We start from the raw sequence: 20,032 nt of genomic DNA, 5'->3' as shown, positions 1-20,032 counted from the left end.
AGCTCATTAACTTGATATATATGTTAATTTATTAATGAAAATAAGTAATTAATGATTGCATTGCTACATTTAATTAAGTAATAAAAAGAATTCATTTACTAATTGACAATGTTTTTTAATAGAATGTGTAAAGAATTTGTGTTCGTAATAGAACATGAAATTATTGCCTTTTTAGAATAATAATGCCCTTTTTTTAAACTTTTGCACCCTGCCCTTTTTTCTGCTTAGAATGAGCTCTGCTTAAAGTGTAGACTCTGATTTTGTTTCTTTAGTGAGGTATGAAACAAGAGTAAAAAAGCGGGAACAGTATTTCGCCTTTGGCGCAACTGTACTACATGATAATGAAGCTTGAAGGGGAATGACAAAAATAGTACATAAACCCTTAAAAGTAATATTTCCAACCTAAAAAGTAAAACAATAAAATATTAATTAAAAAAGGTGGCACTCGGGAATCTTTTGTTCAGTTAACTATGCCAAAATAAAAAAAAATTAGTATCATGATTAAAAGGGTCAATTTAATTGTAACAAGAGTAAGTGAAAATTTAAAAAGGCTTCCATGGGGGTAAAAATTAATCTTAAAAAACAGGGGAAGTTGCAATTTTCTACAAAAACCAGAAAGTTTCTATGTCTTACCTGGAAATAAGCATTCTTAGAGTTGTCAATAACAGTAATCAGTTATTGAGATTCGAGCTAAATAATTCTAACATCTAATACAATTACTTTATAAAATTCAACTTTTTAGAGGAATGTTTCCATTCTCATTTTATAATGTTTTTGTTCAGAAAATGTAATATTTGGCATTGCAAATAAAAAGGTCTAAGTTTTCAGATGAAATATTGTTTGATTGAATTGATTAAAATTTACCTGATGTACCTGGAAAAGTCAGAGAAATTTTTTTTCTTCCGAAATTTTGTATGAATGCTGTAATAGTATTTTTTTATTAATATTCTTCAAAAATCTCCATATAGATGCAAAAATATCCACCATATAGATTCAGAAATATCCATCATAATAAATATGTTTAAAACTTTTTTGTTACTGTGATAAATAGGAAGTTGACCTTCCTATTTAAGAAAAAAATGTATAATTTGCAATTTTTTTTACATAGTATTGATGTATAATCATTAAATTTGTAAATGCTTCATGTCCTTTTTAGATAAAAAAAAAGAAACCATATTTTTAATTCACCATTCCATAAAACAATTAATAAAAGTTTTTCCAGTTTAAATATAAAGAGTAGTTTTTTTTTCAGCAATAAAAATTATTTAAATTTAAAATAAAAAGCTCATAAGTAAAAGTAAATCGATGTGAAACAAACATCTCAATACATGTAACAAAAGTAACCACAAAATCCAACAGCCATCTAGTGGTTAATTGGGCACTTACTAAAATTGGGTGTCTTTAATAAAATCTTAGTCTGCTCATTAATTTCCTATTAATAATTAAGTAGGAAAATAATCTATTGCCATCTGTAGCAATGCACACTGAGACAGTGATAAGTCTTTGGATCTTGTACTCCAGATTTTCACTTCTTTCAATTTGTACTATAATTAATTCTGTTTCATATTTAATCATATGACACGTAATTAGTGTCATAGCATGTCGGGAAGGTTTCATCCACGTTTCCAATACATATCTTGTCCATAACCGTTGATGTGGCATTGAAACTGCATATCTGCAGAAAAATTTTGGTGGATTCGATATCGTGACATCTATCACGTATAACAATTACAATTGTGTTTTGTTATTCGATTCGTCAACTCTAAAAATGAAATGATAAAAGAACATTTCTAAACATATCGAGAGGCTGAACATACTACGGCGAAGCTTAAACTGATTTAGTTTTGGAAGAGAGGAAGAAAAGCGTTATTGACGTGAGAAACGGTCTGTGTCAAGGATGTGACAATGGGTCAAATATGTCAGGGAAGGTGTTAAAGCAAGAATCATCCGTTAGTATCCTAGAGCATTATTCAGTCCTTGTTGGATGTCATTTGTTGAATTTGGTTGTTGGTGATGCTGCAGCGCAATCAGTAAAAAGTATCTTTATTTGGGATCATTCAACGTCTGTTTGTTTTATGAAGTGCTTCTCCAAAACGATATAAGATATTAAAAGAGCTCATTCAACACATAACTCCAGAAGAACTTAGTGAAACAAGCTTGGAAAGTCGGGTAGATTGTGTAAAGTCCAATCGATAAGTGATTTCTGCCTCGAATGAACTTTCCAAAGTAATTGATCCATGTTTTCCATGATTGTTTTTAAATAGGCGGCTTGTCCCCTACTTACCCTTTGATCCCTATAAATATGCTCTTTTTATACAAAAATAAGTCACCATTCCTTAAAGCACTGCCTTTTTATTCATATTCCATTTTTAAGAAAAATCAATATAATTAAAATACAATTTGTGTTTACAGGTTTAATTCTGATTACTATTACAAATATTTACTTTTAGGATTATTCTAACTAGTTAAGTTTTTATAAGGAAATCAAGCCAAAAGGAACCAATTATTTTCAGTAAAAATCGTAGAAAAATTTTTTTAAACTGTTGATTAAAAAATAATTTTGTAATTTTTTTTTTGAATGTTTGCATAGAAATTCTTTCTTAGCTTTCCTTTAATTATTATTTATAAACTACAAATTTTTCTCTTATTTAGATAATAAGTGAAAAGTTATTATGTGATATTACACATTTTCATGAGTTAGCTAGCACAGTGCCGTTTCAAAGTACCCGAAGAAGCTCCTTTCCTTTTTTATTCCTATGGAGAACTCTGCAACATGAATGCATATTTACAGTATATCTAATAGGGATCTAAATTTTTTTGAAAGGTACTTATTTTGTGAAAATTTAGACAGAATTTGTGAAAATTAAAAATTATCCTATTAAAAAATCAACAGAAGAATATGGTTAAGTAAGAAAATATTTCTGAAAATTATAACTACAAATAAAAACTATTTATGACTGGTAAATTTCTATATATTTTTCCCCATATATTCAAAAATAATTTTGCTGTTGTGAAATCTTGGGCCTAAAATTGTACCCAAATTTAAAAATCATTGCCCATAGTTAAATTTCGATTTGAATTTTATAAAAACATTCATTTAACAGTACTAGCACTAAAAGTTATTTTCATTATGCATTTTCGACTAGATCATACAAAAACAATTTCTCAGAGAAGAAAATGTTTCAGAAGAAATAAGGGTTTGTAAAATAAATTTACAATAGTGTTTGAGATAATGTTTAGAATAATGTTCGTATTTTGACTTCCTGTTTCATTTTCAACTCAGAGGGAAAAAGGCTCGCTTTGATATGGCGTGAGCAACCAATTAGGCTTACCACATGGTGCGTGCTATCTGACAAAACATGCTACCTTTTCGTAAAAGACAGTTGGCAAAAAAGCTCTTTTCCATAGATTGCGACGAGAACAGGGTTTGCACGAGAACTTCTTTTAAAGTATTTTGCGAAACAGCCATTTTTCCTAAAGTTGAATTTTCGAAGGTACTGCTAAACGGTAGTAAATTTACCCTTTCTAATATTATGCAGCAATTACAAAATACTGCAATTATGCTATTACAACCTGTAGACTGTGATATAGACATTTTTGTTTCATAAGATTTGAATCTTTTTTTTTAAATACCTAATTTCATTATTAATTATCGTTGTACAAAGTCGTCAAATTTGACTTATCAATATTTTTTGTTACTCAGTCCTATGTAACTCTTAACTAAAAACAGCTTGTTTCCTTTTTTGATTTTTCTCATTCCTGTATTCTGTAATTTCTTCCTTTTGTTGAAATGTCTTATTGTTGTTTTAATTAAAACACTTCTTTAAATAGTAATAAATCTGATAGTATTAATATATTTACATCATAAATATCATTGCATAATAAAAAGATTAAGACGCATACTTTTTAATTGAATTTGAGTTAAGTGAACAAAAAATATCATTTTAGTAAATGTTTAAAATATTTAAATTTTCTTAAACCAGGGTTGGCAAGATTTTGCCGCAGGTGGAAAAAACCATGGTAAATACCGGTAAAAACCGTCCTGGCAAAAACAGGTTTTTGCCAAGCAAAGTGGCAAAAAGTGGCAAAAACCTATATTTTCCAAGATGAGAGGACAAAAACACATTTTTGATACAAAATTATTCCTAAAATTGAAATATATACTATGAATATAAATAATTACAAAAAAATTAACAAAACTATTATTCCATAATTAAATGATAATGTATCATTTTAGTAGTTTAAAACATTATTGATTAGAAAATTTGTGATTATTCTCTTTTTTCCAGTGAAATGAACTTATTTTTAAATTAATACAAATATAATTTAAAGCATAAAATATCTATCAACATGTGTAGTTAATTATTGTACAAATAATAATTTTTTATATTAAATAATAGTATTATACAAATAATAATATTTATTTGTAAAGAAACATTTATTTTAGGATTCTAAAATGAAAAGAGATCAAAAACTTTCTATCTTTTAAAAATTATTACCCTTAGGTATATTAATTATTAATATGTTAAAAATAATTTTTTCATGTAATGTATCAAAATTATTATTCCTTATGACTGATTTAAATTTGTTTCAAGTATTTTGTAATAATATTTAATCAGCAATTTAGATAATTTGGTTTTTGCCGGTTTTTACCAGTTTTTGCCGGTTTTTACCAGGTTTTTGCCACTGTCCTGGCAAAAACCCCTTTTTGCCGGCAAAAACTCCAACCCTGTCTTAAACCAGTTTTGTTAGCATTATATGTCAGTAAAACTGTTTTAATCCATATTTAGTCTGTGTTAAGAACTTCGCTTGCTATTCATTTTCAACAGTTGCTGTCATTTTCAACAGTTGCTGTCATTCCCATTACGGAGTTTAATTTTTTTTAATTAATGGTGCTTGGTCAATATATATGACAGATTTTGGATTGGGTAGACAAGAAAAGAGGGAGCAGTATACTATTGCAAAGCTCTCCTCTTTGAAATACACATGTTACATAACGTCTATTTCAAAGAGGGGAGCTTCCATGTTCCATTTCATGTTTCCATTATAACAGCAGGTGACCTTAGACTTTGTCAAGAGTTCTTTGTTTATACAGACTATATATCAAATGTGTTTGTTTTATAATATATAATAATAAATACATAAAAAAATATAGTATAAACCTCTCTGAACAGTGAAACCTCTCTGGTGTGGCCAATCTTCTTCCCCACAGTAAAATGATGGTTAATGGAGTTTGGTCGTTCTTAGAGGTTACCTCCATTGACTTCAAAATTGTTATTAAAGTTATATGATTTTTCACAAACTATTTTAATTTCAGCCAATGTCATTTTCTTGGTGCAGAAGTGCCACTTCTGTTGGTGTCAAGTCGGATCTATGAATAAAATTTAGCGTTTATAATAAGCGACCTCCGACTGATATCAATATGCGTATAAAAATTTTACCAATTGCTAAGAATAAAGCTATTTTAAATAAATGAACAACTATGTTTTTTATTTAAATTTTCATTCAATTTTTTATTGTAAAAATTGGTTACGTTTAAAAGATGAGAAGAGGTTTGTTTTAGACGCTTTCTTTTCTAATTTTACTTTTGACTCTAAAAGTAAATCATTGTCGTTAATGCAATTTTAGTAACTGCAGGATGAGATATCATCGAAGAGCTCTCTTAATAACAGCGTCACATAACTATCTTGAGTACATTTTTATTAACTTATTTGTTTTGATTTATTTTTATTTCCTTATTTGACCTTTTTCGTATTTGGTGCCGAAGTTCGCCGGTCGCTGGGAGACAATTTTATGGTCTCTCCTAAAGGCTTTCTTCAACACTAAGTCTATGGAAAAAATTCTTCGCCTCCCAGAAGTGGTTGCTACATAGAGGTGGTCTTTTCTGGAGGTTTCACTGTATTTTTCTTTATAAATTTTTCTAAGCATTTAGGTTTTTATGTAACACCACATTGTCAGAAACTGAAAAGTGTGTTTTGTGACTGGTCTGAAAATTCTGTACTTAATAACACAATACATGGTTATGTGTGACAATTATGTCGAAATGGCTTCTTATGAGCAGCCATACATAATTTAATTGAAATTGTATTTGTTTTTTAATATTTATTCTTTAATACATTTTATATATAAAAAGAAGTATAAAAAGTGTATTTTAATTTTTCAATACCTTTTACGATTGTGGCTATATTTTGCCTATATTTTTAGTAAATTTCAAAAACTGAACACAATCAAAATCTTGTTCTTATAGTCACAAGATGACGCTATGGAAATTTATGAAGAACCGCGCAGCGCTGACTTGTAGATCAACCTGGCTCATTGCACGCATTCACGAGCTCGAGAATCAACTCAGAACTGCTAGCAGCGCTTTGCAGAAAATATCTTCTTCACTGGGGGATATCTGTTTCGAAGAGGAACTTGCAACTTCTAAGAGTGCATTAAGCTCTGACGCAAGCCCAGAAACTCCACCTAAGAAAGTTAAGAGTTTAACTGGACCAGTAAACGGGTACTTAGATAGTAGTCATAGTAAGGTTAATGTAGCCCATATTGGGCTCAAAACTAGTTCTGTTGAAACCTCTTTGAACGAAGACTCATGTGAGCAATGCAGTAGGACTAGAGCATTGAACGTGTCCGCTTTCCAGAAGCGTGACATTGTTGTGGCGCCTGGTCTGTACTCAAAAAACAACAAGCTTGCCAAACTTTCCACCATGGGGTGCCAGTGCAGTTGCTTAGAAGGTGTATTGCCATGTGTGCTCTGCATGGGGAGATATCAATGTGTCCAAAGCATTGATCCCTATACCATGCCTCTTCTTGACAGAGTCTCACTATTGGATTCACATTTCCATCCACTCCTTTCTTATCAAAAAGGTAAGGATAAATGTTGGTTTCATGTTCATCCTCCAGAGGACAGTGCAAAATCATAATTTGCATAATTGTGTGGCATGAGAAAAATTTTTTTTTTTTTTATCCTAATGATTAATAATAGTGTTAAAAGCTTAAATAATTAGTGTAATAACTATGGTCAAGTTGTCTTTAAAGTTGTCTATGGTCAGTCAAACCCCGCTATAGTGAATCTTCAAGGGACTGAAATTTTAGTTCACTATAACCGGGACTTTAACAACATCCGCAATTTTAACTAATTGTTTCAAAATCCCCCCTTTATTACACATTATTTAAATAAATAACAAATAAAATGATATACAAAAATGACTGAAAAATAATACGCAGTAACAAAAAAATGTATTAACTTATATTTTTTATTACTTTGTTTTGCGTACAAAAAAAATAGTAATCTTTAGCTGATAAGCAATCCTCAACATCAGCTGTGGAAACACTTCTCGGCTCTTGATAATGTTTCCTGAATTTATGTTATTCCGGTGTTTAAACCAGCCGTTCAAGCACATAAAAGTAGTCTCACCAAATTGCTTAACAAATTCATCAGCTTAGACTAAAAATTTCAATCTCACAAAAAAATTAAGAAATTAAATCAGTCAAAGACAGAAACAAATTCATAATATCCAACTTTCTCTTTTTTTTTTCATTCACTATATCCACAGAAAATAATATTACAGCAAGGCACCGGAGTGAACATTTTGTTCACTATATCTGAGAGTTCACTATAGCGGGGTTTGACTGTATATCTAATTAAAAAAATTCTGAAAAAGGCCATTTATAGAACTATTAACTCAATATCTTTCTTTTTCTGTTTTTAAATTAAACATGTAGGTATCATTTCTTAGAAAATTTTTTAATTCACACCTAAATTTTGTGTAATGCTAAATTTAAAATCTCATTGTATTTCTGATTAAAGTTATGAATGCAATTTTCTGTACAGTAGTATTGGTTAAAATACAGTAAAGGACCTTAATTATTTGTGTACTGATGTTAATCAGAATAGGATGAAATGAGAACTTTTCTGTGAACTCAAAATCTCGATTAAAAACTTACTGCAATCAGTTATAATTATCTCTTAAATATCGCAATATTAATTAGTCATAAAACTAGTTAGATATAAAGCTACTGGACAAAGCGAAAAATAAATTATATTAATTTCTGCAAGATTGACTTACAGGTAAAGATTAAGGAATTTTTTTTTTCCCCCTCAATGTTTTTCTGCAATGTTTACAAATATTGCTTGCTTGGCAAAATAGGGAATTTTAACCATTTTTCCTTTATAGAGGATAATACTGAAAAATTTTCCAAATTGTGGGAAAATATTGATTATGTGGTAAATTAGGCAATTTTAACAATTATTACTGATTTCCCATGAATGGCGTTCACATGTTCTTGTATATTATATATATCTGTTAACCAAAGCCCAAATCTACCTTTTTCTCACATACCTTTGCACTTTTAATTCATTTTGTGATTTTATGTTAGTTGAAGTTAATTGCTTTAGTTTTGGTAAAGAATTTTGGAAGTTATATTATACTTTGTCTTTAGCAATTTTCAGTTGCATCATTATGGCTTGTGCCAAAATGTGTTGGTAGTACCAATTGGATCGCAACAAAAGCTTTGTGAAGTTTACTCAAGAATATTATTTGACAAACAAAAACTAGTAGCAAAAAATTTGTTAATTTTTATTTCTCTTCATCTTGTGCACAAAAAATTTAAGGATAGGAAACTGTGATAGACGAAGCAAACAAGAAAAAAATGCTTATGGTTACATTCCACTCAGGGTTGGGTTTTTGCCATCAAAAACTGGTTTTTGACATGACAGTGATAAAAACAGTGTTTTTACTGGTAAATACTGTCAAAAACCTGTTTCCTTTTATTTATGGCATATAGCGGACATTATATTATTTTCACATAATTGCCTTTATAAATTAATGTTGTAAATGATTGCTATTGATTTTGCAACTATATACACGTATTCTTATAGAAGGATATACATTCATACAGAAATATTGTAGTATACTTATTGAAAATAGTGATATTTACTTTTATCATTATAGCTTGATTTACAAAGGATTCAAAATTTTGCACTTCTTAATTGTTAGAAATAAACAAACTAAAAAGCTTGGAACTAATTAATAAATTCAGGAACTAAAATGAAGAATTTAAATTTGGTATTTCTTAAATATTAGAAATAAGCTAAACAAAACTTCTAACTACTAACAAACTCTATGTCAAGAAATACTGCTATTTTGTCAAGTTAAAAGCTTTTATTCAGTTGAAAAAGCACATTAAACAAAACTTAATTTCAACCAAAATTATATGTTCAGTAGTCGGGGTCACTGTGCCGAAGCATACGATAGCAAGTTACTAATTTTGCACATTTTTCATTGCCCAGTTGATTTCTGAGTTTAGTGTGGATGAGTCCAAAATTCGAGAATAATGAGGATTCGAAATCATTGAGGATAATGATAACAAAAGGTTAGTGCAATGTTGCAAGGAAACTAAAAGGATTTCCCAGGCTTTTTCATGTCTCATTTCTGTGTAAAATATTGAAAACAAAAATGATAAGAAAAGTTTATTTTATGAGGCTTTCTTTTTATGTGTACATGTGTTTCTCAAAGCAAGATTTTATGAATGAAAGTAATCAATCTTGACATTCTTCAGTAATGTAATATGCCAAATAAAATTATGCTTGGAAATGTTGAAAATTTTGTTTAGTATCCTAATATTTTACTTCAAATAGTATGTTTTGATATAATCATGTAGGGAAAATGCAGGAATCTGTTCTTAAATATCTTTTAGCAACTTTGTTTTAAATTTTATTGCCAAAAAAATGAATTAATTTTAAATTATAAGCAGTTAAACTCAAATAAAAATACTGTTATATCCAAACTATGGGTTTTTGACAGAGGGTTTTTTGACATGACGGTAAAAACCATTGTAATAACCGGTAAAAACCGTCATGTGTCAAAAACTTGCCAACCCCGATTCCACTCAATAGATGGTTTTATAAATCGGTATATGTATTTTATGTAGAAATTAAGAAAAAAAAAATCAGTCGAAGACCGAAAAAAGTTTATAATATCCAATTTCCTCTCTTCTTTAGGTTCACTATATCCATAAAAAATGATATATGTGTATAGCAAGGCACGGGAACAAACAATTTGTTCACTATATCCTGGAGTTCGCTCTGGCAGTTTATTTGAGACTGTAGTTTATCTGGACTGAAGTTTATTTGAAAAAGAACATTTAATTACTACAGTAGAACCTCTGTCGATCGTTTGTCGTAGGACCATTAATTTCAAATCATATTTACAGGAAACCGACATATATATCAACCTGACACTCACTGTCATTGATTTTGCAGTCAGGCACACTACCTGCTCGACCACCTGTTTCGCACCTATAAACAATCCCTGTAGAACTGTTCTAGCAATTAAAACTACTCTAAATACCATAATGTAGCTCTCACATGAGCCTATAATTGTGTTTTATTTTTATATTGTGTGTAATCTGTACAAGAGGAGAAACATGGATTTTTTTACTTCCAGATTTCAGTGGCAACCCTGCTAGAGAAAGAAAGTTACTCTCTTAAAGATTGGGATAGAAATTCAGACAGAAATTTAATTTGAGCTATCTTTTACGAAATATATCTAAGAATTATTAAGAAATGGTTATAGTTTCATAGTCTTGCTCGAATCCTAGATTTGGCAACGTATTTTGATAAATACGGAGAACATTCTTGAAAAGGCAACAGCTTTATGAAATTTGCATGAGCATTGGATTTCATTGGACCACTAAAAAAGGCACATCTTATGCTGACATACCTTAACAAATCAAATGCTAGATAAAGGGTTTTTACTTCGCTGTAGAAGAAATTCATCTGCCGGAAACAATGTTTATTATTCTTTCCTCAATTTCTTTGAATGTGAGCAGAAAGGCGTATGTTCGTTAAGATTTTTATAGATATTTTAATTAATTGGTTGTTAATTGATTGTTCAATAACTTTTGTTTTCCTCATTTCACACGATTTAAGAAAGCGGGATAACATACGGCTGTGCAACATCCTTTCAAGGGTTGGCGACAGTGATATTCGTTCGCACCGGTGTTTGGCATCCACTTGGGGTGAACTTAGATGCCAATAGACTCTCCTTAAGGATAATGGCTTTTTTTTTAACTTGAAAATTCAGTATAGGGTTTAAATAAAGTTTTAAACTGGTTATTACTTATGTTTTAGATATTGTGACATTAGTGCAAATAACATTTAAGTAATTTTACTAGAATAATATATTTTTGTTCCCAACATATTTTTTCTGGATCATTACCTATACGAAAATATTATTTTTAATCGTTGAAAAAAGTTTTTGTAGTGGAATGTCATTTTTGTAACATATATATATATATATCTTTCTGCATCGGAGCAACTGTTTTCAAAAGGTTTTTCCACAGGACCTTAGGTTTTTGCGGAAGGGTTAGGGAAAGCTCTAGGACTTTTTTGCAAACCAATAATTATATCAAATCCCTATTTCTTTAATATTTCAGTTATTTTTATGAAATTGTTCAACTAAAATGTCAGTGAAAAATTTTTTTTTTAAGTAAAATAATAATTATAATAATTGCATTAGTATAGTACTTTCCATTTTACTTTCTAAATGAAAGAAGATACAGTACACTCACAATATCTTGAACTATCAGATCTCAAAAATCCTTGATATGTCAAAAATTTTTTTTTCCCTTGGGGCATTATGTATCCTCCTAATGTTAATTTGAATTCCTACGTCGAAGAGTTTCTTCTCAAAACCTTGTTATGCCGAATTTTTTCGGAATAGAAATTTAATATTTTAGAAAAAATCACAAAGTAAGTTTATTTTAAACCAATTCTTTTCTATTTAATGCATTATTATTATCTTACTTAAAAATTAAAATTATTGTTGTCTTTAGACATATAGTCAAGTATCATTACATACATATCTAATAGTAGATATTCTTATGTTTCATGACTCTACTTTTTTCAGTAATATTTTAGAATGTGATTTTTTACTTATTCTAGCGTCCCTTCAACTTTGAGATATTGAGAGTATACTGTAACTAAATTCAACAATTAAAAAAGTTTGTGTCTCTGATAACCATTCTCAATATTTATAATAGTTCATTTTAGTTTTCAGCCTAATAAAAACAATTATATTGCTTATTTTACTCATTTTTAGCAAATATAATGTTCAGAACAGATCTGTGAATTCTGTACAACATAACGCCTAATTTCAAGACTAGTAATAGTGTTTTTTTTATGAAAATATTAATTATTGTTAATGAACTTAATTTGTAAAATCATACTACCTCTAATGGTCAAATAAATAGGGTTCCATAGCCAGAAAAATTTTGGAACCGCTGTTCTGAAATATTTACTTTTGCAACAAAAGTAAATTTTCTTTCCAGTATGTCTTAGATTAGATTTAATTTAAATTCCTTGTATACAACCATTTTTTTAAAACACAGTATAATTTTCAAGTTTCATGGTTTGCAACTGTCTTTTGTCAATCCCGATGAAAGAAAATATTTTAGACCTATTTGTCATGGTATTCCTGATTTTTCTGTGTAGTCAGAACATCCTGTTTTTTTTTAAAACTTATATTCCAGATTTTAATATAATCCATTAAAGAATTTTAGAGTGCAGGATTTTTGATCCCTTTTCAATTTTAATTAGTAATTCAGATAAAAACCACAAAATTTAATAGTTCAAATTTAGTCCTTTTTCTAATTATATACATGGTTCAAGCCTATAACCTTATCTACTGGACTCATTGTTTCATATTTTTGTAAATACAGTAATTTTCTGAAAAAAATATGCAGTTTGTAATTTTTGGTGGAATTGTGTAGTTTTATAATTATAAATTAATCTCTTCTATCTGATTTGAGGAAAGAGTAAAATCAACCATCATATTTTTGTTTCAAGATTATTGCAGATTTTCTCTGCACTTGCACACTATTTTTCATCTTAGATTTAAAAATTAAAGCATAAAAATAAAGATCAAAAGAAATTTTTTTTAAAATCATTAATTACATAATCTGCTGATAGTGAATGATTTTTTTTTAATCTCTAAATTTTGTTTATTTGGCTCTGCTTATAAGGTATTTATTAAATTTCTTAATTTTTTTTTCTTTTTGTTGCCAATTATAAAGTAATTGAGTACCATTTTCAAAGAACTCATTTTGAAAAAAAATTTCAAAAATGCTTTATCAAGTTATATTTGTTAATTTTGTTTTAAGAACATTTAAATAGTTATATCAATATTTAGATAATTTACAATTTGCTGTCAATATTAAGAATTTTCTAAAAGTAAATGGTCCCCTATTTTAATTTCTTTTTAAATCAAAAAAGGACCCTATGTATGTAATGTTAATTCAAACTTCTGTTATACAAGACGAAGCCACCTCCTTTTTATTGTTTGAATAACCTGCTAAAAGCTGTTCCAATGGTAAAAGATAGGAAATATCAGGTAGAATCTAAAAGAAAAAATGCTATTCCATAATCAGTAGTCCAGTTGCGAGTTCAGTAATAAAGTTTGTTCCAAGAATCAAACTGTAGGCTCAAGATCGATATAAAATCTATTTAACCATTAAAGAAAAGCAAGAACTTGTATAATGTTTGTTGTCTACAGTTAGATTTTATACTTCCTGTGATAGTAAGGACTAATTCTGATGTTTTTAAGGATGTAAAACCAGTGTAGGACTAGTATCTTAATCTTCATGAGGAGACAACATTGCTTACATTGGAAAAAAGCCCATCGCTTCCAAATGGCTTGACATACTACCATAAATTGTCCACAATGATTGCGAAGTTTTTTCTTTTAAGAAAAGCATTTTTTAAATGAACCTTTTTTTAATAACTTTTTTTTCGTTAACCTACTGCTCCCATTAGAAGCCTATTAAAATATCCTCAAATGAAAGTATTATTAAACTGAAGGTATATATAATTTTCTGATGAATATAATTTATATACATTTTGAAATTGAAGAAATAGTGTATTTAATCTAAAAATTCAAAAGATCTGGTCTAAATCAGTTTATAGATATGTCTTTTGGTTACCATATTTTCTGTCCTCCCATTGTTCAGAGGTGATAGTATTCAGAGTTTTTCCTATCTATCTACTGAGTCTAAAAAATTGAAGCGGGCATGCAATTTTAGCTTGAATATCGTAGAATTCCGCATATCTCAAGACGTTCTTCGAACCGGGCTTATAATCCAACAAAATATTGAAGCTTTTTCTAAATTATGTAACGAGACGTTTACATAAATTTTTCCTTCTATTAGTTGAAGAATTAAGTCCTATGCGCTTCTTCCGCCAATTTGATTCTTTTGGTTTGACTATTTTTCGTCCTTTTGAATATTTGGAACTGCCCCGGAATCTGCTAGTATAGCTATTCTTATTCACGTGATTTTAACAAACATAGATTTTCATATTTACCTGATTCAAAAGATACGCGATTCGTATTCATAGCAATTCCTAATCACGCGATTTATAAGTTCATTATCGCGATTTCTATTTATGCTTTTTTTAAACAGAATGTAGCAATTCGCACTAACACGATTATAAAATCCAATATTGCGATTAATTTTAACGTGATTTAAAATTTTGCACTGTGTTTCGTATTAACGGGATTTAAAAATTTTAATATTGCAATTTGTCCTTTCGCATTAGTAATATCCAATTTCGGGATTCATATTTGCGAGATTTTAAAATCCAATACCACAATTTTTGTAAGAAGTTAAGTTTTTTCTTGAATCAGTTACTCAAAAAGTGTGATATTCTGCATTATTAGGTAATTTAATAATGAATGTTATTTAAAAAAATTATGTTAAATATTAAACGTATATGGGTATATAAATCTATTCAAATTTATGTAAAATTTTCATCTGCCATCATCCCCCCTGATTATCATTTAAAACATAAATAGAATTAAATTATAACAGTTTCTCATTTATAAGTAAAGAATTCTGCTTTCTATCAAAGAGACATTAACTTCGAAAACTAATATGTTCTTGGTGAGGCAGTTGAGATGTATTTTTTTCGGCACAGTATTTTCAAAAAAATTTTTTTTAGTAGTTTTTATAGGCAGGCATAAATAATGTCTCTTGTAATAAACTTAAGTATTACTTAAATAAAAAAAGTTGAATTACATAGACATTTAAAGGAACAGAAGTTAACCTAATTCTTATGAATGAATTTATTCAAATTAATTATCCTTGATTTCCTGAAAGTCAAGAGTAAATTCAAAAAAAAAATGTTTTGAGATTCCAGAAATTAATTTATTTTTTAGGAAAATTATGTATGGCCAGATATTAATTTTAAAAATTCAGTGACTTTTTTCCAGAATTAACCATGAATGTATTACATTCTTAAATGCTGTACATTTTACTAGAAAATATTCGAATAAAGGCAGTAAAAAATCCTTAATTACAAAAATGCATCTCAATTACTTCACTCTTAGAACTTACTTGTTTTAGAAGTTAATATTTCTTATATATGTATATTAAATTTTTTTTGTAGAGTATTTAATGTAAATGTTAAAATTTGGGAGAATTTTGGATTATTTTTTTCTTTTCTTTCAGATGTACCTTTGATTTTGCATTTTGAAAGTATTTTAAAGAAAAATGAAAGTCAGTATCAAATTGAATGTCCTGTGTCTCCTACTCCAAGGTAAGTTTAATTTCCATGCTAATTTTATGTATTTTTTGTTATTAAATAATTATGTTATTAAATAATTAGCAGCATTTCTCAGGAACTATTTACATCAAGATGGTTTTTCAACAACTCTTTCATTAAGAAATGTGCCTTTTTGAAAATGATATCTTAACACTCACACAGCGAGGCACTTCACTTACAACAAACTATTGTCAACTGTTAAAATAAATTTCCATAATTTGATAAAATTAAGTATTTTTATCACCTCTTCTAACCAGTAATCTTACGATTTTGTTGTGTACAACACTAATCCATAGCTGCCAACTCTTCGTTGGCTAAACTACTCTACTGGCAAAACTACTGCCAACTACTGGATTTTGCCAGTTTTTACTGGTTTAATAAAAATCGCCTAGTTTTTGTACATTTTAGAAAATTCCCTAAAATGTTTCCCTAATCAAGTTTCCTATAAAAAACCCTATTGAAGTAGAATTTTTGTTCAGATAATTGCTTGCTTGATAAGCATTACTAATACATAATGAAACGAACATTATTTATAGAAATCAGTTCGAAACTTTTTTTGTTTTAAAATGTTCAGTTTATTTTTATTCAGAACTCTTTTTAAATTAGTTAAAAAAAAATCTTACAGCTATCTTTGATGAATTAAATGCCTATTAATATTCGAAATTATAACTAAGCATAATACATAGCATTTCAAGTATGTTTATTGTTAATCAACTGGAAAATATTGCAGTATTTCTATTTTGATGTCTAAAAAAATCCCCAAAATTCCCTATGTGTAAAATATTTAGTACATTATGCAACAATTATACTGAAATTTATATTTCGTAAAAACTGCTCCATTTTTTTCCTTCCTATTCGTGTTGGCAGCTAAGCTGATCTATGATTTTTAACACTTTAAAATAGTCCAAAAAAAAATAAATAAAAGGAAAAATTTGATGAAAACAAGAATTAAAAAAGCAAAGAAATATTGTATGTCCTCTTTCCAATGAGATATTCTGAAAATTTATCTTCTCCTTATACAAAGGAAAAAAACATAAACTCAATTCTGAAACGCCGTGAGCAAAATGTTTTTTAACTATTCAAATGCCGGATGACAAAACAGCAATATTTAACCAATGACTAGAACATTAATTCCAAATAATAAAATTAATTTTTTTCATTTTATAATAGAGTAAAACATTTCAGTGTTGTATAGTTTTTAATTTAGTATCCTGAAGCGTAAATATTTCTTTATTTAATAGTAAACTTATGCCAAACTACATAGAAGTAAGTAGTATATACAACTTAAAATTGTGCTAATTTAAAATTTCATAAACGCTAATTGTATATACAGAACAAAGTCCCATATCCAGATTTCTGTTTACCGGACGGGTCTTTTTTCCGGACACTTTTTCACAATCAAAGTAAATATATATATATATATTTTTTCCCCTTTCTCAAAAGATTTTTTTTTAGCACTTGCCACCTGTTAAAAAATGGTATTCAGGAATGAGAATCCTTCGCTTTATGACTTAACTTGACTTCCGATTTTTGTTTGCTGTTATACGATTTCTGTAAAAGTCATCCTTTTTTTCCTCATGTCTGATAACTTTATTTTCTTTTATTTTCATAAAAACCTTAAGTTTAAAACAAATGTAATGATAGTAAATGTTTTTATTTGGAGTTTGACTGCTTATATGAGTCTGTGTTACTTTAAACATATTTGTACTTTTTAAATATATTGTGCTTCTGCAAAAATAAATTTATAAATTATTAACATCAGTAAATATAAAGTTAAGTCATTATGTCTCTTAAAAAAACACACCATCACAGATTCAGTGTTCTAATGATTTTATAAAATTATTTAAAAAAATCTAGTTATAGAATGAGTTGATCAGAAGCTTCTGTCTTTGAACAATATGTCTTGTTTAACAACTTGATCCAATGAAAAGCATAAATAGGAATGAGGTGTTCTTCTGTATTTTTATTTTATATAGCTGTTATTATAAGTATTATTTTAATTTTATCAGTTATCAGTGTAAACATATTTTTATTTTATGCACCCAGTATGTTTTTATTAATGATTCTAAAAATTTAAACAATTCTTCAAAAGAGCATAATTAAAAAATATTGAAGTATTAAAAGTTTATTTAAAATATCAATATATTATATTTAATGTTGCATTATGTATAAGCATTGCAATTTATGTATGAAGCAGTTGCATATGTTACTTATGTAAGCTTTTGTTATGTAATTATATCTCATTGTAATTTCAAAAACGTTTATCTATTATTTATTGTTAAATGTCTAGTACCAAAACATAGCTTTACCGTTCTATTTGTTTGTCCATATATGTATGTATATATATGGTCAGTGTGCCTAAATGCGACAATGTTTAGTTACTTTAAATCTTAGAAAATTTTATATGTTTAGAGCATATCCCGATTTGTTTGCCTGTATTTAAAATCTTTTTAATTGGTTAATTCTGCGTTGCCATTTCATTGCTTACTTTCAACGTGTCCTAAATGCAACATTTTCCCCTGAGAATGCGGTTACTTCCTGAAGGAAGTCACAGGTGCTGTGACCTCATCTGCAGCATTGCCATGAGCATCTTTTTAATCTACCTTTCAAACCAGTCTCTTGTTCTAATCGCCGCAAGCCCGTTTCTGTGATTATTGTGCCAAAGTAATTTTTAGTAGCTTTTTATTGGAAAATACTATTCCAATAGCTATTGCTGATCATTTCACTAAATTGAATCTTAAACAACTATAATTATTTTTAAAAACAATGTATTTTGGTATTTAGCACTTGCATCAGAAATATTTGTTTATGATATAATTTAATATTTACCCGTGTTTTATAATTTGGCAAAGAATAATTATTATACTGATATTCCTAAATATAAAATATTAATATTATAAATTTCCCACAAAAAAGATAGTGTTTATACTTTTGTTTTGCTAATTTACATAAGGTATTTAAATATGTCTATTAATGTTAATATTTAATAGTTAAATTTTTGTCTTACTCTCGTAATTGGTGCGTATAATTTTGTTGCATATAGTGTTCCTAATTTTTGATTCCTAAGATTGGCAACTATGCACTTGTATTGTTTTAGAGAGATTGTAAAATAATTGTCGCATTTAGAGCCTGATTTTACAAGTGATCCTAGTTGTGTAACTACTTATATATGACTATTTCTATGTAATCAATTACTTTAATTGTGATTGCAAGTAATTACGATTACAAGTAACCTTGATCCATGATTACATGATTAAATTTAGTCAGAAGAGGAAACTATTGCAGGTAATCATAGTTACATGTGATCAAATATGTGGTAACAAGTAATCATGATTACATGTAATTGTGATTGCAAGCTATCAAAATCTACGATAACAAATATTTAAAATTAGCTGATATAAAAATTTAAAATAATATAATATGTGGTTGCAGTATTTCTAATACAATACATGAAGGTATGTACGTACCTAAAATGTATGTGCCTGCAAAGTTTGCATGCAGTTTGTGTATGTTATTATCTAATAGTATCAGGGTTGGCAAGATTTTGTTAAGGTGGAAAAAACCATGGTAAATACTGGTAAAAACCGTCCTGGCAAAAACAGGTTTTTGCCAAGCAAATTGGAAAAAACCTATATTTTCCAAGATTAGAGGCCAAAAACACATTTTTGATACAAAATTATTCCTAAAATTGAAATACATGCTATAAATGTAAATAATTACAAAAAAATTAACAAAATTATTATTCCATAATTAAATCATAATGTAATAATCAGGGTTGGGTTTTTACTCTCAAAAACTGGTTTTTGACATGACAGTGGTAAAAACCATTAAAAACCTACTGTTTTCTTTAATTTATGGCATATAGCGGACAATATATTATTTTCACTTAATTGCCTTTATAAATGAATGTTGTAAATGATTGCTATTGATTTTGCAACTACAGTAAAACCTGTCTATAACGATACTGTAGGGACCTAAATAAAATATTGTTATAGGCAGGTTATCGTTATAGACAGGCTTGAAATTTAAAAGTTAAAATTAGTTTAAAACTAATGATAAATTAAATTTCTTTTATAGGCTCCAAATGAAAATTTTACTTAGAATTATGAAACAGCACACAAGAAAAATTTACTTACAATTTTATGAATCAAAACAGAAATTATTTAGAAAAATAATCGGTTAGTTTTGTTTGCTTATTTTTGGAAGCAATTGCCATTTCCATGCACATAGATTTCAGTCCATCTAATGAATTCAAATGAACATCAGTTACATTTGGTAATGTTGCAACAAAATCTTGCGAAGTGTTAATTAGCAATATGGCATTGTCGGGTGAAATTCGGGTGTCACCCGTTTTTCTGAGGAAGCTCTCTCCCTCCTACAATACCCCTTCACCCATTTCTACTGCTCTAATTTCCCCTAAAAGTGGCTTTTTTT

At 28.4% G+C, this 20,032-nt stretch overlaps 1 protein-coding gene across 1 annotated transcript in view; it reads left to right on the top strand.

Annotated features, from left to right (window-relative positions):
- nsl1 (non-specific lethal 1) overlaps positions 1 to 20,032 on the top strand; it is a 49,515-nt gene that overhangs the window by 6,041 nt on the left and 23,442 nt on the right. The window contains exons 2-3 of the mRNA XM_087164636.1: positions 6,248 to 6,864; positions 15,505 to 15,592. Coding sequence (XP_087020762.1) covers positions 6,248 to 6,864; positions 15,505 to 15,592 — 705 coding nt within the window. The remainder of the gene's footprint in view (positions 1 to 6,247; positions 6,865 to 15,504; positions 15,593 to 20,032) is intronic.

Source organism: Parasteatoda tepidariorum, chromosome 5, assembly GCF_982258835.1.
Source record: "Parasteatoda tepidariorum strain Cologne lab strain chromosome 5, Ptep-v5.0, whole genome shotgun sequence".
NCBI lineage: Eukaryota > Metazoa > Arthropoda > Arachnida > Araneae > Theridiidae > Parasteatoda > Parasteatoda tepidariorum.
The sequence above is the reverse complement of the archived record's forward strand: the minus strand, read 5'-3'. Positions and strand labels throughout refer to the sequence as shown.